The following is a 26,457-nucleotide window of genomic DNA, read 5'->3' on the forward strand; positions in this document are numbered from 1 at the left end:
ACTTTTCAGGACGTTTAGTAACACATTACGCCGAGCGCATGGGACTTTTGTCACCTATTGCATCAGCCGGAAATGCAAGTTCATAAAGTAACATTTAGGAACAGCGTAAACAATAGGCATGGAACAGGAACGCTAGTAGTAATTTGTCTTTATTTCGGAACGCAAATTTGCAAGTCAAAATTATCGAATGCGTTGCGAAGGAAAACACTTACGTTATAAAATACGCAGTGGATAGATGGCGAGAGAGCCGCCTTAGAAACTTTATGATGACGAGCGTCATCGCGCTGAGAAAATTTTCTCACTTTTTAAAAACATTTTCCATGCACTTCAGTGCTAGAGTAAGGACTGTACCATCTGGTAGTAGGCCAAAGCACCGGCCGGTTTTTCGCGTTCTGAGATATGATGGATTTACGTTCGTGGTGGCCCTATGACGCCAAAACAAAAAGCAGACACTTAACAGTTGCTGTAAATGGCGACCAGCAGACAGAGACGCTAGCCCCTCGCAAACAAAACAAAAAACTTCGCTTCGAATAAAATATGTAATAAAGGGTGCGCCGGGTGTACCGCGATACTCTGATCCGATTGCAAAGCTCATCCAGTCATTGCACGACACATGATAATGACACATGCCTATAAAACCATCCGTGGTTATGCAGACATCAAAGCTAAAACGCACTCGTGGAACTTGTTTTGAAACATGAAGAAACTATTTTGCCAAAGGCTTATACATTACCGGAAATTGCATCGACACGCGCGTTATTTCAACGGTAAATTGTTCACGAATGCATTTTTTCTCTATCGTAAGGTTGCTCCATAACAGGTAATATATCCGCAAATGCTCATTTATGACGCTTGTCGTTTTCTACCACTTATGGTGAAAAACTCACCGCATCGGTTTTCTATGGCAGTGCAAGTGCAGAACTCATTTTAAAAGCAAGATTTTGCTACGCAGCGGAAGGTTCAAGATTAGGTCATTCCATCGAAATTGTCTGTCTCCTACGATGTTCGACAACTGCCTCAAAACTAAAGGTGATTACCAGACATCTAGACATGAATGTAGGTGTGCTTGATTGCTGAGGTCACCTCGCTAAGTTTAGACCCCTTCGTCAGATCGTGTGCATTTAGTAGTACCAGACAAGTAATGTCCGTACGGTAACTTGTGAGGCCAGCATTTTTGAGTACAAACTCGTTGGCCTGGAGGAGAAACGCGCAAGAGGGCTGAATTATATGATTTTTGATCCAGGCACTAGAAACATCAAAGTTAAATTTCCGCGCCACTTGGAGCATTGCAAGACGTTCTGGAAATGATCAACTCTGTTTTATGGGTGGGTCGAGAAAACAGGCACTTCCCTGTAATTGACCACATGGAAATGCGTAACAGTAAACCTTAGCTGAAGCTGAAGAACGATGCTTCTCCATTACAACGTTCCCCCTGGAAGTTTTTAGTGCCGCATATGAGCTTGGCTTTATGGCTTCCAATTTATGTTGTCACGTAGTCGTGACGATACTGAGGACAGCAAACGAAGAGGCTGGTGTTATTTGCACTTAACTCTTTATTGGGCTGACTTGCGCCCTCAAAAGAATTAAGCAACTCGGCGGCGGCGATAGCAGCAAGTGTGCTCGTCGGCCGTAGATGTAAGAATGCCTGTCGCATTCGGCAGTGCTCAATTTAAAGTTGGCGCAGAAATGTCGAGATAAACCAGCTAAGGGATGCTGGAAAAGTCTGGTATAATACGGAAGCAGTTGTGCTTGCCTGCAACCATTCGAGACTAATCTCGGAGCATCTCACATGTTCTCGAATTCTTAGATATTCGGTTGTGGCTCAGTCGATGCGGCGAATAATGCACATAACTAGTCCTCTCCACGCGACCTCCTTTGAATATAAAACCTACTGACTTGGACGAAGAGACTACGATCATAAATGCACACGCACATTTCCGCATGTAGAAAAATATCCTCAGAACTCCCACTCATGACGTGCCATATATCGGCATATTCACGCCCTGCTGTACGCGGCGAGCACCATTAATCGATGTTTAACGACGGCGGCAGGCAACGCAACGTGCGCCGGCAGTGATGTGAGTTTGCCCTGGAAGTTCGCTCTCCAGCTGAGTAAGCATTCTTGTCATCTTTCACCTAGGTATTGTTGTAATTAAACCATACCACGAATCTGCACCGACCTCTACAGCATCCCGCAGAACATTCATTTGCCACTGCGCCGCAACCGTCCGCAACACGCAGGAATTTTCGCCAAACTGCTCTTTACCGGCAGACAGAACATTCATCTTTGAAATTTTTATATTCTTTTTCTCAATGACGACATAAGCTACATTTTGCACAATTTGTTGGACGCCTACGGTGGCGCAGCGACGATGACGACCAAGTCGCCGTGCCTACCGAAGCGAAGGCGTGCTTCAGCGCCGAGGCGGAAGTATGTACGAGCCACTTCCCAGAAAACAGCGGTGATTTTCGAGGAGGGCGTGGAACGCGCCCACTTTGCAGCCTCTTCTTTCACGCGAAAGTTGGCATACACGGAGAAAAGCCTCGTGGGTTCACGTTTAGCACGAGTCTTGCAATCCCACTGAGCCATCGCCACACGACACGCATGAATTTCCAGCGCCCATGCACGCGCACTCTACTTTGACTGAAATACAACGTCTCGCCTAATTAAACAGGGTTCCACGCTCACGAAAGAAATTTCAGCACACGGCCAAAACCAAATGTACGCCATTTAGCATGTAAATAGCTGGAAGTGTTTTTGTACTCCCCACGCTGCGATAAAATGCTGTGAAGAAAACGCTACATTCGATAGACACAGTGTTTGCCGTGCGCTTAACAGACCAAACAGTATATTACGGGGGCTCTCTTGTAATGATCTGAACACCAATTGGCCCATAGGAAAACGTATGGAGTCCGCCTGACGTACCTTAAGGCTCAGTCACTCACAAAGATACAGATGTCACCAGTCGGGGATTGTCGAAATGGTAACGTCTGGTGACGTTTTGTAATGAAAATTACAAAATATTTGCGAAGTTTCTTCCTCTCTGCAGCTTTTGCATTACACCTAACAGGTTCTGGCCCGCCGCAGTAGCCCAACGGTCAGGGCGCTCGATTGATCACCCCAAGCGAGCGGGATAAAATCTCGGCCTCGGCGAAAGCTTTTCGATGGAGGCAAAAAGCAAGGCCCCCGTGTACTATGCGATGTCAGTGCACGTTGAAGAAACCCAGATGCTCGAAATTTCTCGAGCCCTCGACTATGGCATCTCTCATAGCCTAAGTAACTTTAGGACGTTAAACCATATAAACCAACAAAGACCTAGCCTAATAGGCTGTCATCGAGTCTCTGGTATTATACGCCATATTAACCAATCCAACATCTGCACGTCATGCTCGGTGTTAAATACACTGTAAGAAGAAGCCAGGCAAGTTACTATTGTTTGCATTGACTTGGCGAAAGTCCTTGATAAAGTGGGACACGATATCTCGTTTTCAGTTTTCGGCTTATAGACATCCGTGATCGATGCCTTCCTTCGCAAAGAGGGTTACGTTAGAGTCCACCGCAAAGCTTGTTGTAATCTGAGAACTACCGAATCCTACAGATCTGATAAATATTATAATTTTCAAATAACTAGCCCATTCTGGTCTCCGGGCATCTAGTGCTCATCTAGTGCTTGAGCCTTGAATCGCGCATGATGCTCACGACGCGGTTCTTGAATCGTATCTGGGGCCTTCTGGGAGGAGACGCTCTCCTTGGCTTCACTTCGACGAATGTGGGTGACTCGGGTCCGGCAACGTTCCAAGCGAGATTGTCGTCGAAGAGCTCCGCACTGTCCACTGGGTCGAAGCATTCGAGCCGCACAAGAAGTCCTGCGCAGACGCATTGTTAAGCGGGCAGAGCAAAATGGCGTCGCCGCATGAATTCCTAACGTGTGCACTAGCAACTAACAATTGCAATATGCATCGACGGTGAAGAGATGATATCATAGCTAATTTCTGCTAGCTAGCAGTGCATAACACAAAGTAATTCCACATACCGACAAGGTAGCGCGAAAAAACATTTGTCTGTGAAAAGAAACCCTGCTCCACCTTCGGAGGAGGAGGAGGAAGAACATTTATTTCCGCCGAATATGGTGCAGCAGCCACCTACGTGTCCGCACGCAGGCGTCCGGGGAGGCAGTCTGTCACACCGCGGCCAGAGGACACCCGGCCTCGTCTAGGAGAAGAGGTCTTCAGCCTCGGCCGCCAGGCGGACGGCGAATCGCTGTGTTTTTTCGTCGGAGCTTCTTAGCGTGGTCTCCCATTGATCGCTAGTTTTAATCGCGTTGCGCCCTGGGGCACGAACGCATCTCCATATTATATGTTCTAATGTTGCCACGTGGCCGCAAAATTTACAAATTTCGGTTTCTGCACCGTCCCTCTTCCGCCCTCTGGCACCCGTCCAACTCCTCCACAGGGGCGAAAAGAAATTTCGAGCTTGGAGTCTTCTCCAGTCGTACGATTCCTTTTTACTCAGGGATCTAACCGGTGGCGGATATATCCTCCGGTCTTTCTTCAAGTTGTCGGTTACATCCCTAAAGGTACCTATGCATTCTTTGGTTTTAGATGTTGTGGAGGCGTCCGCAGCACATTTCGATCCTAGAGGCTATAAAAAGCACAAAGGGTTAACTTGTTAGCCTGGTTTCCGCGTTCTCTTGTGTGGTGGTTGGTGCTCGTGAAAAATTCGCATTGTCAGTAATGTAGTCTAAGGCAGTTTATCTGAGGTGAAATGGTAAGTAAAGTTGCTGACTCAGTTTCGTGCGCCACTCCATACCCAACCTGCATTCGCACCATTAAAACCAAGCCATTATTACCATGAAACTCAAACGAACGACGAGTACAGAAATCTCTTCTGAATATGGTTAGGAAGCACAGATTTTGCAGGCTGGCCTGTTATACCGCCGTGCAAAGTAGCGCAACGCTTTGAATAAGTTTCGAAACCCGCTCGAACATTCTGAATTTTTTAAAAGTCCCTTCGGCCTCAAACACACAGAACAGATATTCTTTCATTGAAAATATAATAACTGTACAAAAACATATTTTCATCTGTAGTATGATTAAGATAGCGTGCCAGGAGCCAATTAGGCGACCTCGTCACGACTTCGTTTCTAAAATTTACAGGTGTGCTCCTGTACCCGCTCAAAGCCCTGCGATATCTTCTCTTTAGATGCCCCTTCGCACACTTCCTACTCCAAGCACATATCGTTCATTTCCACTCAGGTACACTTTCTTCGAAGCATACGCCTAAAATACGATCATCACTCCTGCCCACTTTTTTTTTTTTTTCTGTAACGTATCTGGTGCTGCCGAGCTTACCAAAATTGCTCCTTAACCCCTGATAATTTAGAACACTGCCTTTTCTTTTACTCCGCTACCGTTCAGTCCCTTAATTTTCACACCCTAGTCCCACAACGTGGAAGGCTTTGTTAGCATCGGACCAACTGGAGGACCAGTAGGTTAAGTGACTCTGACTTAGGATATCCTCGGGGCTTAATATTCCATTGAAATATATTCTTTCTGTCTCCTTCTATATGCCCTAAAATAAGCAGGGAGTAAAAGGTATCAACCTTAGAGCTCTTTGCTAGTGAACCTTTGTTGCATTGTAATATGATCGTACTGCGGATATCTTTTCACAAAACGGTATATACAGCCTCTTTCACTAATGAATTTCCAAAATAAAGTATTTTTGGCAAGAATACTTATTCTAGGTCCAGGGGCTGATGAACGGAGATACTTTATTTAACTAGTTTAAGCAATTTTTATTCTTCCGTTAGCTTGTTTCTCCTGCCAAGATAACCCGAGCTACTTTTGAGTCTTTTACCCAAATAATTGTCTCTAAGTGACGTATCGTTCGTTAAAAAAATCGGACTATAACCAAACAGAGATAATTTTGTTGCGACTTTTGTAGCGACATTTACCGACTTTGATTTTTACGGATGCTACGGATGCTCCATCCTTGCAGCCTTTACTCATAGTCCAGGAAAGGACGTCTCCAAGCGTACACAGATTATCAATGGGTTTGAAGAGCTCCTGGCAGTTGGTGGAGAGGCGAATTATAATCAGAAGCATCGAAACTAATGTAGCTGAAACGAATTTCTCGCTTCTGATGATTCAGTTTCTAATTGCCTAAGCTTCGATACTTGTATTTGCTTCAGCAACTTACTGTTATTACCATTACATCGCTGCTTTTGACCGTCGACAGAAATAAATTGCTTTTGCGCATGAATTCGAAACGTCGCGCGTCTGTTCTCATTTGCATATGCTGCACTGTGCAAAGAGCTGAGCGGTGCGACATACCGCCTCACCGACAGGCTATATTCCTCTCACAGCAAGCTCAACATTTCTCTCACGAAGCTGCAATGGCAATGAAAAAGTATGCTGCCTCTCTGTCCCCATCACATGCACACTGCAAAGTCACGAGCAGTACATACAACAAGCAAAGTCTACGCCGAAGTGTAGCAGTCTACATATCGACTGAAAAAGTTGATACCTGTGGCTGCGCCCCCTGAAATGGCGATGGCCAACGTAGCCAGCAGTGCCCACAATTGGTAGGCGGCCTGTTCCCCTGCGGACCGGTCAAGGCCTAAAGTGATGTTGAAGCCGCCCCGCCCGTCGGTAGAGTTCACGTAGGCCACTCTGGCCGGATAGATGGAGAACAAGCTGCGAGTGTGAACATGACACGTCTCCATGAGCGAGGACACCAGACGCACTTGCAACGTCGATCACGGCTACTGCGATGTTGAATTCTGTCGCAAGTGAATAGGTAGCGACTTGTCTTCATCGCCGTACGCGTTTCTCGCACCGTGCCCAGACGAGATCACTAACCACCGTTCTGCACATCTATTCGTGATGCCGTTTCGTTCATGGATTAGTACGAGCATTCTGTGCTCGCACATATTCGTAGATGTAAGAGCTTAATGTGTGTCTCTGGATTCCCTTATTGACAATATGCAACAGAACCGCTTCCATCTGACTACTGCTGCGCTGGCCAAGCGATTAAACCTGTAACTGCTGAAAGGAGATACAAAATAATGTCAGATTGGTGCAGCCCTCCACGATGTATCTCACAACGCATTTAATGGCTGCATTTTATCTCCCCTTTCATTTCTTTTAATTTCCTCACCATTCTTTTTCAATCTTTCCCTCCCCAATTCCCCTTCCTACGAAGAGTAGCATGCCAGCGAAATCTAAACGCCGGCTAAATTCTCTGTTTGTTTGTTTGTTTTCTTTTTCATCAAATGGTATCTCTCTCTCTCTCTCTCTCTCTCTCTCTCTCTCTCTCTCTCTCTCTCTCTCTCTCTCTCTCAAACTATAGGGACAGCACCACGAGCTGTCACGCTAAACAACACTCGAGCTCGCAGCTCTCTTATTACGACTTCCGTTGTCGAAGCCTGACCAAGAGCCGACTATCGTGACTTGACGTGCCCTTAAACAGCCACGTTCAAAATCTCGAAAACAAAAAACAAAAAAAAAAAGTTACAGAGGAGAGCTCTGAGATAGCGCGAACCCTGCAGCAGCCGAGACTCGGCGCTGTGCTCCTTTCCCCTAGTCTGCCGGAAGAGCCTGGAATTTGTGGAGCCTACGAATACCTACGATCAGCACGCGCGCTTCAAGGGCGCGATGAAAGAACAGTGCCAGGGCCTTAGAGGGAGACGCGGACGTGGTCGGCTGTGCTTTTCCAATTTTTCCATCTGAGCCACCATCTTCGATGAACGCACCGGAACAGTTCTGATGGACGCACCGGAACAGGAGAAATGGCCACCATGGCCTTACAAGATTCATTTGAAGTATTCCTTTACCGGAGTCTAGTGCAGTGGGGGATCAATTTAGGTGTCGTCTATCGATGTCCGCGCGGTCATGCCGGCGAGATCTGCTTCGCCATTTTCGCAAGCGCGCTTTTGGCTTTAGTTCTAATTTCTTCCACGAGCCATGTTTTCTTTACTAGTGCTGTTCTATTCGAACCATTTGGATGAGCTGAAAAATCTGGCAGGCGGCCAAGGATCGTGGATGGGACCGTAGAAGATTCAAGGGCAAGGTAATGGGCATATGCCTTGGAATTTCATCTGTTTCAAATCTGGAAGCTATCAGCACCATCCACAGAATACGGCTGGCCCGAGCCCGTGGGCGCTGGGGCTGAAGCCAGCATGAGCCGCGTCAACGAGGACCGAAGTGGACATGTCGCAAAAGGTGGCACCTGCGGAGCACCGCTCCTAGTGCCCACGATGTATGGGACTGAATGCGACAGGGTCTTTTCAGTCTTCCAAGAGGTCAATTTTAGCGGCTCAGAGGCGACTGGCCGGTTCGGCGTCTGCTCTCGCTGCATTTAAGCGCAATTAGGCGGTTATAATTTTTTTTTAATTGGGGGCGATTAGCAATGTGATGGAGGCAAACCCTGTCCGTCGGCATTTGTATGAAGGCTAGAAAAGGAGGTGTGCGTAGGTGGTGTCTAAAAGGTAAACAAGAGGAGATGAGTGCTGACAGGAGTAACAGTAGGTAACGTAGTAGATATATATTTTAATGATACCAAACGTCATCAGTGAGTCATGGCATTTTGATTAAGCGCGATTAAGCAAAATAAAGTTGAACAAACATGACTCAGCAAAATTAAAGTGACAAGGAAGATCCAGCAAAATATAATGTCCAAGAATGGCAGCAAATTCAAGCATCAAGAGTAAGGAGCAAATGAAGAATAAAATTAAAGGATAAATTAAACCGTAAAGACGACTAAAGATAGATAATACTGCATCGAGATGGCGCCAGATGCATACAATGATTGCGGTAGCAGTAGCAAAGAGCCCAATATAATTGCCAATTGTGTCTTTAAAGCGCTCCTCATTACTACATATACTCTCGCATTTATTCCACATCAGTGCAATAGATCGCTGCTAAATTGTATTTGCTTTTTTCTCGCTAATGCACACCCGTAGAAACTCAGGTGACAGGCGAAACTTCTCTTACCCTTTTTGGATTGCACTAAGGACTTAAATAATCCTCCTGCTGACGCTGTTACCGCACCGTTACGTGCCTTTCAAAGATATTTTTTTTATAGGCAGCAGTGCAAGAAAAGTGGAAAAAAACGTTGGGGTTTTAAGCATGCTTCAACCCAGTTATACGGGCGAAAAAGCTTGACTTTGATCAAATTTTATTGTCTTTCAAATGATGTGACGTAGAGCTGCCGCCGTTGACATTTCCCCTTTCCTCAACGCAGTCCGGTGTCCTTACGTTAGACAGCAATTACGGACTCGTTCACAGGAAGTCGGCTGGAGCATATAAAAATAAGGGTTCAAGTCTTGCCATGGAGACGATTCGCTTATTTTTGTGTTTTTCGTCCAAGCTCTACTTTGACCTTGGCCAGTCCTTCAAAATCATTCGTAACCCGCGAGATGAAGTTACGCCCAAGTAGAAGAGCTTCCGTTCAAAAAAATGCCGCACTCTGCCAGCTACTATTTTTTCCCACGACAGACCTATGACCTCATTACAGATTCACAGGCTTCACAACAATCTTTGAACTGGTACAGATACCGCATTTCCCTGTCAGCATCAAGGCTCCCAGTTCGGAAGTTGTGGCAGCGTCCGCTCTCTGACTGGCTGTCATGATATGAGCTCTAGAATGGAGCTTTGACAGATCTTCGGTACGTACTTCGTATAATGTATTTTCGATTTGGCTTGCACTGGCTGCGGTAGTTCTTAAAAGTGCTGCATCAGTGCCAAACAGTGCTGCGAGTGTGCATCGCCGCTGATGCCGCGACACTGGCGCACGACGGCAGCTGCCAGAACGAATACGCGTGTATGCCTTACCAGCTACAGCCTGTCACGACTAGGGGACGAGGGGAGCGCTCCTTTCGCGACCGGCCGTACGCCAGCCTAACAGCGGCTAAAATTCACGCAATGTGTCGCAAGTATCGCTTGCCACAACACGGCAGCTGTGGCCCTTTTCGAAGCTTCCGTGGATCTGCTGCACTCTGAAAGCGACGTTGACTACGGCGACGAGTTTCACGATGTGTGCACTGCAGCCTCCTCTGCGTTCGTGCGTGAAGATGCGTGGACATTGGTACGAGAACGTTATAAGCAGGTACGACATAAATATACGAGTTGAAGATGCTGCTCAGACTGTATCTAGATATGTTGGACTGGTACTGTGGTAAATTCAGGGTTTCAGCATTCTGCTCAAACGCGCTGAAAGGGCGGCAACAAATATCTGCTGAAAGACATATCTCATTGCGCTATAGTGTGCATTGGCTCACAAGAGTGTGATGTCACACAGTCGATTGTGTATACTTCCATGACTAGGATTATATACTTCCTTCAGGCAATCAGCAGCGGAGTCATACGCTGACCAAGCAGTGGGCCGCGAACCGCAGTGTCACACGCTATTCGTCTGCAAAAGTAAAGAACAATATCGCGCAACACTATGCCTTTAACAACAACAAACAAAAGTAGCTCAGGACCTAAAATACCTTGGCGAGGCCGTATTCGTCGGTTGTTACCACCGAAACATGTGTCCATAAATACAAATACCCGCGCTGACCATCAGCCAAATGTTAATTTTCACCATGCAACATCATAACCATTCGGGTCCGTCAGCGGTGAACAGCTCGCGTTCTGAAAAGGAGACGTCCGACACCCCGCAGACGCAGCGTCGTTTGCTATGAGCTGGGAGGTACGGATACCAAGCTGCACTTTCCAATGTCGCCTCTCGGGTGAGAGCACGACGGCTGAGAGCTAGTGCAGAACTACAGTCCTGCACCTTGAGCTAAAAACTGCTCGATCACTTTTGCTTACGGCTGTACTAGTGCATCCCTTTTCGAGCGTTTCTATTTTCTTTTTCGCACCAATAAAGGCGGGCCCACCTGTAGCCGTGCGATTCTTTGGATACCGTGGCCGCCACGATGATGCTGCTGAGGCCTGCGAGCAGTCCCGGCATGCCGTGCAGGTTGTGCACACCGCATGTGTCGTGCACGCTCCAACGACGGGACAGGAACGGCTGCAGGTGGGCAGATAGGGGCAAAGCATGGTTGAAAATGCTGTTTCGAAGCAGCCCCTCTCCTGGCCACCGTCTCGAAGAAATGAACGAAACCAAAATCTCACGCACGTTTAGACAACGTATAAATGCACGAGTGCGCAAGGCCACCGCTATTTTTCGCTGCAAACAGAAAACGAGACAATAACAGGTAACAAAATATTGTCCCTCCTGAACCCGCCCCCCCACCCCCGCACGCACACACACACTAAAACGATACACATTAACAATAAAATGAAAAGTTATGGTAGACACTTGACCTCCACCCGTCTCTGGCTCCATTGCGGATGCCCGTTCGCGCATATGCACTTTGGTACTTGCTTAACCACTAATTCCTTAATATGTGCGTCTGTTACCTCGCACTTGCTCATTAGCATACAACCGTAAGCTATATACGTACCACGTTATGCGAGAAACCATCCTACAGTGATAAAAAGCCTTAATTCATCCAAGCCGTGCGACCATGCCTACGTGGTCTAGGTGTAGCATGCCTGGCTCGGAATGCAAAGGTCCCGGTGCGTTCAATTCCCATCTCAAAGGAGCAGCCCGAGTTGGCAGCTCGTGCCAGCTCGGCCATGCGGTCTTGTGAAATCACGTTACCAGCGGACCAATCAGTGCCCGGCAGTGTCAACAGCCGACTACCACCTGCCAGAGTCCAGCTCGCGAGTTTCAGCCCACAACGCCACCACTGCCGGATTTTCAAGGAGGCGGGGACGTTTAACGCGATCGCATTGAACCGCAAGGTACATTACATAACGAAGCAACTTTGCGCTAAACAAAACGGGACACTAAGAAGAAACACACACACACACGTGCGCGAACTTGCAACTATATTTCCTGAAAATATACTTACAGGTTTGCGTTCGTGTGAGTGTGTGGGTGTGTTTATTCTTAGTGTGCCGTTTTGTTTTGCGCAAAGTTTATTCATTATGTCGATTCACCAACTGACCCAGCAACGTACACAATCTTCAAAACTGCGCGAATAAAACAAGGACAGCAAAGACATAGCACACACACGGTGCTTGTGGTCTAGGCCACGGAAGCTTCGCCTGGATGACATTAGATTTTGGGGGGTTTTGTGTTTGGTTCTTTGCTTCGTGCTCTTCAGATCTTATCGATGTCACGTGTTGGTGGGACACTACATGCAGATAAATGGGCCCGTGGTTTTTAGTGTTGCTCTAGAATCGCTATGTTTAGGTAATGTTGGTTTTCTTTTTTTTTTTTTTGATCTGGTGGCTGCAGAGGATATAAAAAGACCGCTGAACTTGTTTTATTCGCGCAGTTCCGAAGAAGAACGAATCTCAAAAACTAGCCCGCCAGGAGACTCGACTAATCTACACTACTAAGGTACCTTACACGGTTACATAACTTTCATATGTGACTCGGTGCCAGCTCAAGAAATCTGCAGCACTACGAATCAAGAACCACGTTCCTTTATTGGTTTCTCAATGCGTTTAAGGCCTGTTTACAGCGAAGTAGCATTCTGCAGGCTGTCTGTCTGCCTTGCTTGAAGCATGACGACACTCATCTATCTAGGTCGCGAAAATGGTGCCTGACAGCGTCCGAACGTATGTTAATCAAGCCACCAACACTAAACGGCGTCCCTCTATTCTCAAAATGACCGGGACGGAAGCATTTGTGTGTGCCAAGGGAGCATGGCTACCGCTATAAAAACTAAAAAGCACGCGTCACCTATTTGATCATTATCAAGGAAATGGCATGGTTGCGTCAGTATAACTTACGTCGTAGTATTTCCCAGCAAGCCTGGAGTTTCCCCGTACTGTTCCTACGATGCTTTACCCTATGTAGGTCCGCGCAAAATCACCCCATCAAATAATCTCCGTTATATGCGTCACAAAATCAGGAAAGGATCTTGAAAACGTTCATTGCAGGGGGCGTTCGAAGTCGGATGAAGCGGAAAAGAAGGCATGGTAATAGAACGGTGACCTTAAGGCATTAGGGCGAGGTGTTAATTTCTTTTTTCGCTATCATGAGCTCTTAGGGACGTCAAAAATCAATTGTCTCGCGAAACGAACACACGTATACCTCATGCTGTGATCAAAGTGCGGTTATAAATGGGACAGGTTACCGCAAACAGCTTAAAGCTAAATTAGATCTGAACGCAGTCGGCTACGAGTGTGAAAGTACTCATCCAGAAGCTACTACCTCGAGCGAATTTTGTATTGCTTTGCTGAGCATAACAACTGGATGACAGCGCGTTGCCAAACAACGGCAATTCCCGCAATATGGAGCTGCAGTCGAGCAACCGAGCACGGTGGCAACTGCCATCACCCCATTTCATAGGGGCCGCTCCTATATTCCATCCATCCATAAATTCAGTACGTACGTACGTACGTACGTACGTACAGTCAGGGACAAAAGTTTTCGGGACACGTATTTGTGGAAAAACATTTATTTCTTCGTTGCCTCGCTAGTTTGCATGTGCATTTTTTTTTCTCTGAATGTGGCGCGCATGTCCCCTCGTGACCAAGTAATTTCATTCTCCATATTTACGCGACCGAGCAGAAATAAATATTTTCCCCTGAACTCGCGTCCCGTAAACTTTTGTCCTTGACTGTACATATGTATGTATGTATGTATGTATGTAAGTATGTATGTATGTATGTATGTATGTATGTATGTATGTATGTATGTATGTATGTATGTATGTATGTATGTATGTATGTATGTATGTATGTATGCATGTATGTATGTATGTATGTATGTATGTATGTATGTATGTATGTATGTATGTATGTATGTATGTATGTATGTATGTATGTATGTATGTATGTATGTATGTATGTATGTATGTATGTATGTATGTATGTATGTATGCATGCATGTCTCATTCCAGCCAACCACACAACGCTTGGCAACAGAAGAGCAAAACGCGTGCAACAGCGATTTCGCATAATAAAATTTTAGCCAAAACTCTCTGCTAGCACTTCTTTAGACGTAAGAAACGATGTAAAGCTTCAGTCTGTTGTTAAATGCGGTCCATATTCGCTTAAGACGCTTTAATTGCGACTGACTGTTTAACTTCTAATTTCATATGGCATTCTAAATTAGCAAGTAAGTTTCACTCATCCCGCAAAGAATCTCTATACTAGAACAGTGAAATAAAAAAGCCTCATCGAAATCCCCTGAATTCATTCTCATATAGCCGAGGCAGAAGTTTCGAATGCTGTATACATAGTGCCCACCGTGATGAACTTGTATCCCAAGACTGAGATCCCTCCCGCTATGCTTCCAACAATAATAGCGCTGTGGGGTTCAGCCAAGATGCTTGCTGTGCTGCCAATGGCAACACCTCCGGCAAGTGTCGAGTTTTGAATGTGCACCTGCAAGTGAAGTCAGTAGAAAGCAAAATGCATTGCTAGTATTAATCCAGGGCACGTCAAAATTGTTTTGTAACATTCCAGGAGCGCGCATGAGAATCAGAACCAGTTTACAAACGAGCTTAAAAAGGAAACACAAAAATAAAATATGCTGTTGCCACGCCATATGGCAAAATTCAATCCTTCACTGTTATTTCTGCAATCACAGTTCATTTATTCACAGCGTAAGTGGTTTCCAAAACACTATGATATTTGTCTGTTACTCCTTACTTTCATCTGTTAATGCGCAGTAAACAAACTTATCATGTGGCGAGCGACGAATAATTTCGAATTTCCCAACGACCAGCAATCGTGCAACCAGGAGTAAAATAAAAAATAGAAAACATTCTGCACAAGCCTGCACATATCTTAGCAGAGGGTCCTTGGAATGGCAATAGGAAAAGTCAAACAGAAGGTCGTGCAACAGACCATGTCGAGTCTTCCTCGACCATCAAGACAAGACGATGCGGCAAAAGCAGTGAGGCAAGACGCCGTCAGAGCGAGGTAAGTGTTGATCACCGCCCGGTGCTTCTCAGCTCCTTGGACCGTCGCGGCGTTGAAGCTCGGCCAGTACAGCCACAGGAACAGCGTGCCTGCGTGAGTGAGAGTGTGTTCCACATACATAACAGTCAGAGTTGTAAAAACATCAAGCGCTGGAAGCTAGGAGGTGGAAGGTTGTGGAGTGTTCAAGCTGGCAACGCAAGCCGCCCTGTGTCATCGCCGAGAGACAAATTCGTCAATATTGCGAAAAACAAAAGCAACAGCGCTTTAATGTTTAACCATTATAAATTCCTAAGTTCAGGAAAACCTGCTCGACGTCCGGTGTGCTCCGAAGTATCCACCTTCCACCTTCCAAACATAACAGGTGGCGAAATCTACTTGGCTAATCAATTCGTTTTGACTGAACTGAAACTATACTAAACGGTAATAAAAAGAAAGTGGGCTCAAAAATTGATGGGTGATCCGATCTGTGGGCGGATCCAACAGAAATGTTTAGCATTAAACTTTCCTTCTAATTTGCATGACATGACACATCCCAAACGCTTATTTACATCCACTTTCATCGCCCACTTAGTCTTCTTTGTACTTCCTTTAACTTGCGTGCTTTACTTGCTTTCTGTTCGAGAACGGGATCCCCCGTGTGTCGCTGACGCTTTCTGCGAGGTCGCTGCTGTGCGGCTCGTCGAGCTCGCCGCACGTCTCCGACGTTGTGTACGCCGACTGCTTCACAAGCGTCACAGTGCGTCATTGCACCGGCAAGAGAAGATTGGAGACAATAACTTCAAGGTATTCTGATGCGCGCATCGCTCCGGTATCTCGCTTCTCCACTCAGCTCACTATCCTCTTTAGCCTCCACCATACGCGGTGTCCACCAACCGGGTTATTTCCGTGGCAACTGCCTTCAAGTTGCGTGCATTCCACTGCCCGCGTCATAGTCTCCTCTGTCCCCGGTCGCCGTGCTTCCGGCCTTTTCCTCCTCCCGCTACAAGTGGAGGAGGTATTTCGTTCTCTCCCGAATGCTACCATTTACATTTGGCAGCTAGTAGGCAACAGGGAACACCAGATGCCGGACAGTTGTTCCCGAACTGAGACATCTATTTATTTTGTGGTGGCAACTAAAATACTAAAGCATTAAAAAGCTGTAATCTATAGTGTAGTTCTAAATGGAAGCTCCGCTGAGAGATATATTCTTCAGTTCAGTTCAGTCGTTCAGTCGCGTCCGACTCTTCGTGACCCTATGGACCATGTCACGCCACGCTTTCCGGTCTCTCACTATCTTCCTAACATCACATAACTTCATCTGCAGTGCCTCGATGATGCCATCTAACCATCGCGTTCGCTGCCTACCCCTTCTCCGGTGACCCTCAACCTTTCCCAACATCAAATATTTCTCCAGCGACTCCTCTCTTCTCATCAGATGACCAAAGTAGCTGAGCTTTAACTTTAGAATTTGACCCTCCAATGAGCAGTCAGGGTTTATGGTCGACAATATTGACTGATTTGATCTTCTGGCAGTCCACGGAACTCTCAAGAGTCTTCGCCAGCACCACAATTCAAACGCGTCAATTCTTCGGCGGTCAGCCTTTTTAACAGTCCAACTCTCGCATCGATACATCACAACTGGAAATACCATAGCACGAGTTATACGGATCTTGGTTGGCAGACTAATGTCTCTGCTCTTTACTAGGCGGTCAAGGCTAATCATTGCTCTCTTTCCCAGAAGCAGGCGTCTCCTAATTTCATGGCTGCAGTCTCCTTCCGACCCAAGTACTAAACGCATATGCCCAAAGCAGTTCATTGAGCATGTGCGAATCGCACTCCAGATGGAAGTGGGCATCATAATAGACGTTTAAATATTCCACCGATAACGGAAGAATGTTCTTTCAACTTGGATTATTTTAATTACATATAAGAGAGCAAGATAGATCAAACGCCAGTGCATCCTCTGCTTGTGTCGCACTCTTAGTCCATAACACTGAGTGTCCACAAAATGTGTCATAACCACGTACTGGCAAGAGCTACTGTTCTTCTATTTGCACGTACTGCTATAATTAGCAAATAAATATCATAATGCCAGATCTTATGCTGAAACACAATGCGTCTAAGCCCGAGGCGTGTGAGGAAAGAAACAAAAAACGTCCATTTATCAGCATTCCCGCGATACATCAAGTACTGTTTACTAAACTCCACTCATGCTTTTAACTGCCGTTCGAAAGAGTATGGCTCCTCAAAGCGTAGCTGGTATATCTGGTGTGTTTATCAATATGAATTAGATCTCGAAAAATGCACAGCGCACTACTGTCCCAGCTGGTAATTTAGAGGTCACATCACCCATACAAAACCTAAAATTAGTGAAAATGTAATCTTTTTGATACTTCACTTACCTATATGGCACTTATCAACGGATGCGAGAAACATCGCGCAGTTGTAACCAGCCTCACAGTATGAGACCTCATGAATGAACGCGGTTTACAATGTGCACCACGCAGTATTGTGTTTTACGCTATACTTTACCAGGGTGGGGCTGACTGGACAGGAAGGCCGAATTTAGGATGTGTGCTCAAAGCTGACTGCAAACAAATTTCGCGGCGCAGAAAAACGCTTCATTGTAAAGCAAAGAGTACGCATTTAAACTGGCGTAACTTCTTTTGTATCAATTGGAGCCAAGACGCACACTGAACCACCACTAAGCCGTCAAACCGAGTGACCTTCCTCATCTTATTCCAGAACTGTTCAAGCTATCAATCTAGTCTGGAACAACAACAAAAAAACTTAGTTCGGTCGATGAAACCTTGAACGGCGGCTAGTTGAAAGCGTGGTTATTATGCTGCCCCCTTTTGTATGTCCTTCAAGCAGCATACATTGCGACCCTGAGCTGACGGGGAATTACTGGGACGGGGGTTCCCCTTTTCCCAGTTACACGCTTTACGCAACAAGGAAAACGGCGCTTGCGTGGCAGCAAAACATCGCCCGTGTCAGCCGTAATGGACTCTGAATAAAGCGACACATGCAGGGGACTTCCTGCAAACCCTCTTTAGCCAGGTTAAAGAAGAGGCGCCGCCTTCGATTAACTCTGTGCGCGTTAGTTTTCGGCCCCACAACATTCTAAAGCATGATCATAGGTACAAGAAATATACTGAACACTAACTTGCCCCCTCCCCAATAGTTTATCTACATTCCGCGATCAACTACACAACTATACCGCAACCTTGCTCCTGTTAATTGTAACAATCATTATGGGTCCGCAACAATACAGTTCCTTGTTGGCAGAACAAGAACCAAATAAGCTAGAACTTCGATTGTATATAAAAACGCTATTACTTAGCGAACCAAATGTTAATAGTGTGCCTGTCAATCCTTCACGTGTTTAACTTCGTAATCTCACGAAGAGTTCGAGTGACTGACCTAATGGTTATTGCCGACATTTTACAGACTACTGGCCGCAAAATACTTTGGACATGTTTATTTTTGCAAAAATTGATTAGCTGATTGATTGATTGATTGATTGATTGATTGATTGATTGATTGATTGATTGATTGATTGATTGATTGATTGATTGATTGATTGATTGATTGATTGATTGATTGAACATGTATGCTTACTAAGTGTTCCGTCACAAATATTCGCGAACAGAGTTACTGCAGCGCCACTGACCAATCATGGCGAAGACGTCAGAAGCGTACGATGAGGCCTCGCCGCGATGACCAACATGGTCTTTCCGATGCAGGACAAATGCCAACGCCAGACCAAAGTAAGCTCCGAAGGTGTGCAGAAATATAGAGCCACCAGGGTCAACAGCCTGGAAGAAAGAAGGGAGACTTTCATTTCGCCAAAGAAAAAACACTGACGATTTAGCACCGTTAGGCCAAACGAGAATAAGATGCGCTAGCACGTTGGGTTTCACTTCGGTTTCGGTTCGAGGCTCGGTTTTCGAAGTAAAACAGACTTCAGGAGAGGATCGGCGAAAGCGATGAATGGAAACCTTAGTTGCAGCGCACTAAAAATAACTTAGACATCACTGCAGAAACTTCATTGCGAGACTGCGAAAGCATTAGAGTTGGCGCGACGTTGGTGGCTCCTGGTCGACGCTTTTCTACAGCTAGTTACCCACATGGCATGACTCGGCACTTTTTTTCCCATGACCCACGACTCATGACTCGTAAATTACATGACTCGACACTTGCATGTCACATGATTAATAAGTCACGACTCGTTGGTGATACAGCACTTTTTTATACCAAGCAAGACTTACAACTCTCATCTGGTCACTGGATGACGATGTCATTTGGCAATGACGTCACTAAGGGACTAACTTCCGGCGGCACGTTTTGCGGACACTTCCGGCGCCAACGTAGCCTACTAATGCTTTCGCATTAGTTATCTGGGGTCGCTTGAAGCACCTTCAGTGACACAGTGGTATGTTCTATAGATCCATTCGTGCATCATGAGTTGACGACATTCAAAGCATAGCACGAGATTTGTAGCTAAATGCGTGAGATGTTCGGTTGTGGTGATGGCGCAGTCGTCCAATGAAGTGGCAAGCGAGGCTGGTGTGTATACGCCACCGCGGGATCGAAATCCATTTCGGCTATTTAGTGCTTCATGTTATTTCATGTTGAAAGGAAAGGCTTCACGTAGACAAACTTCGGTGAAACGTGCACTAAACCATTTATAACACATGGTTACGTTTGACCTATTCGTAGAACAACGCGCTCTGAAATGTCAGCGTTCCGAAAAATCCCAAAAGATCACTATTTAGGTGTAGCTGCACCACACTGACTTATTTACATTCGATTCTCTCAGCCACTTTTTGTTTTCTTTTACTGACACAAAGTTTTAAAAGTCATTCAATTTAGCCTTGCTTATTTTTCGAGATTGGGTCAAATAAAACTATGTAAAAGTTCACCTTTCTTCAAAATTATATATTTTTCACGACACAGGTACTCTCTGCAGTCTGCACGCTATGTTTTTATTTATTACTAGAAAGAAAACACCCATCAGAGCATGCAACTCAGCAGCGAATTTCCGTATATACAATGAATATGCACCCGATAAATGGACTATTTAATAACGTGTTCTACCACGCCGCACCAGGTTCCATAATCTGAAATCCATTAGTAATTTACTGAACGGTCATGGCACGGTGAATCAAATGCAAAAAAAAATTGAAGAACAAATATTTAAGAAAGCTATCTCTTAAATGTCAGCTTTTTTCGTGGCTTAAGCAACAACATGAAAGATTGCTTTGTAACCGGCGTCATTGAAGCATGTCGCAAACATAAGAGGTAGCGGATTATAAGCAATAGTATATAAGCTACAGCAGTTTTATAAAATTTAGGGGTACTCATGTAGTTGCTATATTATAGAAAAACAAAAGTATAGCCTCGCACAACTTTTGAATTCGGGTATTCTGCAAACGTATACACGGATAAGGAACTCGCTATTCTCCCCCTAACCAACCTCATTGGACGTATTCCTTTTGTTTTTACGGTACAGCGCGTCCAAGGTTATCATGCTGTCACAGAGACGCCATTGTGTCCGGATCTCTAACGTCAACGCATGACGACCAATTAGCGTGGCAAGCATTGCTTCAATTCCAAAACCACCAAAAAACAAAGTGTGTCTTCAAGGGGACACTGAGATAAAGTGTCTGAAATTCCTTTATTTTGAGGGGACGAAACAAGGCCGCCGAGGAATGTCCTTGAAGCCCAATAAACGGAAGTTGGCCTTGCTCTCTGGGGTACCGCGTTGCAATAAAAGGGGAGACGTTATAAGCTTGAAAAGAATAAAAAACAAACTAGAGTAAATCCATTCACAACGGCCGCAGTTATAAACGAACACTCGCTTTTACGAATGAGCGCCGGGCTAATTATGGTAACCATAATGGACTGCATCTCAGATACAATGAACAACTGTGACCGCACAAATCGGTTACCGCGAACGAGGATGAGCTATAAACTCGGCCCCGCTATGGAAAACCCGGCTTTTCTTTCAGGAGATGGCAGGACCCGCGCACTTCGAAGCGTTCGTGACAACTGAACCCCCCCCCCCTGCCTCCTCTCTTTCTCTCTATCTGGTGTCTTTTTTTTTTTTTTTTTTTAAGAAAGCCGCTGTGACACACGCAAAAAAAAAAAAAAAAAAAAGGAAAACAAAAAGGTCGGTCTATTAAATTCAGAAGGAACTATTTGCCAGAAGCGACCGTCAGAAGCGCGTGTCTTGAAAGCAGACACCTATAGCACTGGTACGAAGGTTCGAAGTGCCATCAGCTTCAAGATACCTTCCTTTTCTACGCGAGCATGGACAGCAGCGACCGGTGGTGGCCATTTGTCAGCTGGAAGAGTCGTAAGGCGCAATGCATCAGAAGCTGCGTTCTAGTAGTAACTGCATGCACGACACAAAGGCCTGTATAACCCAAGATTTTTTTTTTTTTCCGATGAATGTTTCACTAGAATAAAATAGTAATAATTGTTAGCTGGAGTCCTCTCCACAGCTGTCGCTATGAAAGGAAATAAAAAGGTGGCGCAAAATCTGATGTCTATAACTGTGAGGTGTGTCGAAATTATTCAGACGTTCAGAGTGCAATAGCCATTATTAATCAAAGTACCGAGAGCATATTTTCAGCCTGCCATTACAATTGTTGCGCCCTGTACCAGCTACAGTTCCATTTTCTCTCAAACCGTATAACTGCAATTATGAACATTTTACTCAAGTACAAGGCAGCTCCATGCTGGAAATAAACAGTCTAGTTTGAATTGCCCCTAGGCCCCTTCATTTCCTTCCGCTGGTATGGATACTAAACACCATAGAGTGGCAGCAAGACCGGGATTGAAAACCTCGGCCATATTTCATCTCACTCGCTGTCACCTTCCATCTCACTCCGACAACTAGATGTAATAGTTTTGATGAGCACTATGCAGAAACCGTCACAAGATGGCTCCCTTATTTTTACTCTCAAATCAGTACTCTAGCGACGTTGGGACTCTTAAAAACCGCATGCATACCTGATAATTTCCTGATTACACTTCCTTTCCTTAGTTACTGAAAGAGTTAAATGCTCAAAAAATGTTGAGAAGTGACATTATGAACATTGCGAGCACACTGTTTCGAGCTTGTTTTTTCAAGAAGAAAAATGGCACCGCTACGATAACATGCACGGAATAGCGGCCGCCGAAGATGGTTGATCCGCACTTGGTTGATCCGCAAAAGGGGGCTGACATTTCAATTGATACAGCGACCAATATTTGAGTGAGAATTGATATCAGCGGCAAATGAGACCAGGTTGTACTTCACCTGCAGCACATCTGCTCCCAGGTACTCGTTGCCTGCCCCCAGTGCGGTCTCCACGATCCCCATGACGGCGTTCTGGATGATGCTCGTCTTGCCCAGTAACGCGCCCAAGGATATGAGAAAGGTGACCGCTGAGAACTCGGCGCCCAGAAAGCTCGAAAGAGAAAACAAAAATGGTTTGACGAAAGTTAGCCATCGCTTCTGCCACCGCTATTACGCTAAGTGCGCAATTGTAGCGCGAAGAGAACGATGCAGGCAGAAAACATGAGACGGATATTAACAGCACGGACATTAGCACGGACATCTGTCCGTATTCTCAAGAACGTTAGGCAACATATTAATATGCCGGTCATTTTGATGCGCATCACAGCAGATAAAAAAAAAGCGAACTGAGCTTTAAAATTTATTCGTACCCTTCGTTTGAGATGACGTGCAAGCGAGCATTTAGGGCCCAATCAGGCACAGGAAAGCCAAACCGCCAGTTCTTCTAGTCGTTTTCTGTTTTTCAGTGAATCCATTTCTCGTCCTGTTATCTTGGAAGCGGTTGAGCTACATAATTAACAAAATAAACTATTGCATAAATATTGCAAGAAACGACCTGATAGATTATGGTAGACGCCTAATGTACCATTTGTACAGTACTCGAAGAAATGCAACGACATTGGTACAACATACTAGCTTAGCACAGCCAGCAGGTGAGATATTGAGTAACACTAACAACTGAAGAGATATGCGGGCAGAGAATGACGGAAAAACTACCGGAGCTGTAGCTGGGGAACGCACCTTTCCATGTCGAGTCGTATCTTGGATCCCCGCACGCGCCATATGCCGCGCATGATGACAGCCCACTGGAACACGATGGCGCTCTGGAGCAGCGTGTTGCCCACTGCGCCATATCCGAACCGGCGAAGGAATGTCATCAGGTAGCCGAAACCCACGTACACCATCACGTGCACGTCCTCGAACACTGCAGCCACAAAGGGGAAAGGGGAGCCGACGGGGAGTGCCCAGCGACACGCAACAACGGTTATATTGTCCCAGAGCATATGTATATCGCTCAAGATGTCTGCTTCCACTGTACTAAAGCTTGAGGAAAAAAGAAAAGTAATCGAAAGTTACCCGCAATGGATCGCCAGACGCATGCACTACGAGGCGCTTAGGCCAATTTGCCCCACATTCCCTTCCCAATGTTCCCAGGGCTCCGTCGCCGCAGTAGACATCCGCATGCCTATTTGAAGGTCGGCAGGAAGTGGCGGCAAAAAGACATGCACGGCGCCCAATGGCACACACAGCAGTTCACCCTAACAACCGATTGTCCTGGGAAAGCGGCGGCAGCGCAAGCAAGGGGGTTCGCCGCGCACTCTGCTCCACGCCGACAAAGCTGCGTACTTCTCGCTCGGTTTGAAATGAAAAGCAAGATCTGCAACACCAAAGGAGCCACTGCTCGGCGAAGGTTCCTCAAGGTCACAGCATAGATGTGTCAGAACCGTGAGATGAAAGCCCCGTTGGGAAGGTCAAGCAATGACGTTTCACCGCCGGACGGAACGGAACGGTTTGAAGCGCTCGCTATTACAGGAGGCCAGTAAAAGTGACCAGTACTCGACTACGACCAACTGGGATCCGTAATGACCCAAAACGCTCTTGAGAACGTGTAACGGCAACAGTTTCCAGGAAACGGGCTGTCTCATACCGTAGAAAAAAAGGGAGACGCCACTAAACAGAGCGGGTGTGGCTATAACACCCGAACACATGAACGACAGCAGTTCTTGAGAGAGTGGCACGTGACATAGGGAAATGAAACACCGCCCGGCTGAGGGAATCCAGCCAGTTTATCAGCGACGGCGACTGCTCCGTTCGGGTTCGGTAGTTGCCCGGATTCTGGAGGACACCACAAGGCCAAGGAATTTCGGGAAACCGGCTCAAGCATGGGGTCCGATCGGTCTGCCTGCACTAGTTTTCCGCACCCGCTCTACTCCAAAGACTGGTGCATGTCGCGTGATACGGTGTGCACTATTCTGACTACGTGCCAGAAACCATTCCAGTATTTTGCAAAGGTTTCGACTCGTTCCGAATATATTGCATTGCTCCATCTGATTTGTTTGCCGAATATAACAGGACAATGCTCGATATCAAATATTTCAAATATTCGCCCATCCATAGTTATTCACATCGTGAACATTGCAGGCAATGGATTATAGCACTCACTTGTATAGTAGCGGTTGAAATTCGACTCGTTGGCCTCTTCCTCGGCAGCTTCAGCATGCTTGGGTTGCACTGGCCTTTCGAAGGTGACGCACACTCCAAAAAGGATTAGCAGAATCCCTTCGATTAGGCCCAACGCGAACGCCGTCTTGATGCGAGGTTCCATTCCCAATGAAGGGCGGGGAGATCGCGGACAGTGAGGGCGCGCGCCCTCTAGATGGACCGTCTCTCGTAATTCGGTTTCTTAAATCGCCACGAAACACACACCGAACGCTCTGAATAATTTAGCGTAACGCGGTGAAACACCATCACCGATGTCGGTTCCCGCCGGAGGATAAATTTAAAGCGGCTGCACTCCGACGACGATTAGAGTAAACGTGAAAATGCAGTAACGCACCATTAGTTGGAAAACTGCCCCAACCGCACCGTTCCTCGAAAGCGGCGGTGCGGAATACGCGAGCAGCTCACCGTTAAAACGAGTGTCTAAGCGGATCGCCCCGCTGCATGTAGCTGAGAGCATCGAGAAGATAGTCTTTGCGACGATTACAGTGAAAGAAACCCGCTTTTCCCAATCCAGAAACGTTCTCTATAATTTCCTTTAATCGGTGTTACCATGGCAGGCATGCTTGGAAGTTATACCATCACGAGGATGGAGCCAAAATGAAGGCATGAATGCATCGATGCAAGCAACCGCTCGTGAGAGTCTCTTTTCACTTCGAGGACAGAAGTGAAACACCTCTTTTAAAGTATAGTCGGAATAAATTTGAAGGTTATCGTGCGAGAGGCTACCGGCCTATAGCGTTCCAGGACGCCCAGTTTCATGCAACATGGACATGGTGAACATTACCCTTCCACTTGTGCGGCTCACGCAGAACTATTCCTCAGTGCGCTGTTACAAATATTACTCTCGTGCTGATGATGTTTCTATCGTAGATTACATAAAAAAGGCCTTGTTGACCTAAACAGCGCCAAAATCTGTCTTCTTTGGAATACTTTCAAAAGTATGTCCCTCTACTGCGCATAAAAATTCATACCTGTTAAGAGAAAGTTCTTAAAGCGTACATTCCAGATGACGCGCGACGTGATTCAAGTTGAATGTAAGGTAAAAAGAATAAAGAAAACGCACGGTCGATCCAAATAAAATAAAAGAAGACCAGGATACACTTGAACAGAAGGCGAAAGCAGCAAAAGATTGCTATTATAACACTTCACTGCCTAACTTCATTCAGAATGACCCTGATAAACTCTGGAAGCACATGAAAGAGAAACCAATTTCACAATTAACAGTAGATGGCACTCCGATTACTGTTGACAGACACATAGCTCAGCGCTTAATGAATATTTTCAGTGTCTTTTAAGTGTCGGACCCTGCCAAATAAATTTGAGGAGATAAACCACAGACACACTCGTTGTCGGGTCTCCACAAATATATTTTACAGGACCCGCTGAGCCAGGCGTCAACGGGACAGCAAACCACCGGCATTCAGCCCTTCTGTCACGAAGAACGAACTGCGCGCGCTTGGCAGGCGTGCTCAGGCGGTCGTCTTCTTTTGCGCCGAGACCACGATGGCATGCCACAGTACTACTGGGTTTTCCAAAAAGCGTTAATTTGATGTCTGTTTTATTTCTTATCTTCGTATTGTCAATAGGCTAGTAAATGTGAAAACTAAAAATTACAGGGGTGCAGTTCAGTCTTATGTGCGGAAATGAAGAAAAGGAAAAGAAACATTATATTGCCCCTAGCATTGTCAGGTGACGCATGGACGACCGAAGGACGACGAAATTAGTAGGACGACCATGGAGGAAGGAAAAAAGTTTTATCCTTCCTCCATGAGGACGACGAAGTGTCGCTCGCGCTTGCGCGTCTGTGCTGGTTGCTGCCGTTGTTTCTGGGCTGACCCCTTGTCGTAAAAGCTCTCCTTGGTGTCCCGAGTCACCGAGTACGTGACAATATTGCAACTGTCACGCCACCTGGTGGATCCACCTGACACTACGCTAAAGGACCTCGCCCGCACTCTCCCAATGGCGTA

General features: G+C 46.1%; 2 protein-coding genes across 2 annotated transcripts; both read right to left on the minus strand.

Moving 5' to 3' along the window:
* Nucleotides 1-937: 937 nt before the first annotated feature.
* Nucleotides 938-22,910, minus strand: LOC146186087 (ammonium transporter Rh type B-like). Its single transcript, XM_084605623.1, has 7 exons — nt 22,229-22,910; nt 18,593-18,737; nt 14,866-15,029; nt 14,263-14,400; nt 10,887-11,020; nt 6,527-6,696; nt 938-3,867 (listed from the first exon to the last, which is right to left on the minus strand). The coding sequence occupies exons 1-7, from the start codon at nt 22,289-22,291 to the stop codon at nt 3,665-3,667; spliced, it is 1,017 nt and encodes a 338-aa protein (XP_084461749.1). The 5' UTR covers nt 22,292-22,910; the 3' UTR covers nt 938-3,664.
* Nucleotides 22,911-22,938: 28 nt separating this feature from the next.
* Nucleotides 22,939-24,593, minus strand: LOC146186088 (ammonium transporter Rh type B-like). Its single transcript, XM_084607986.1, has 3 exons — nt 24,431-24,593; nt 23,009-23,192; nt 22,939-22,945 (listed from the first exon to the last, which is right to left on the minus strand). The coding sequence occupies exons 1-3, from the start codon at nt 24,591-24,593 to the stop codon at nt 22,939-22,941; spliced, it is 354 nt and encodes a 117-aa protein (XP_084464112.1).
* Between the last annotated feature and the right edge of the window lie 1,864 nt (nt 24,594-26,457).

Source organism: Amblyomma maculatum, chromosome 6 (assembly GCF_055883805.1).
Source record: "Amblyomma maculatum isolate TAMU_Amacu chromosome 6, ASM5588380v1, whole genome shotgun sequence".
NCBI lineage: Eukaryota > Metazoa > Arthropoda > Arachnida > Ixodida > Ixodidae > Amblyomma > Amblyomma maculatum.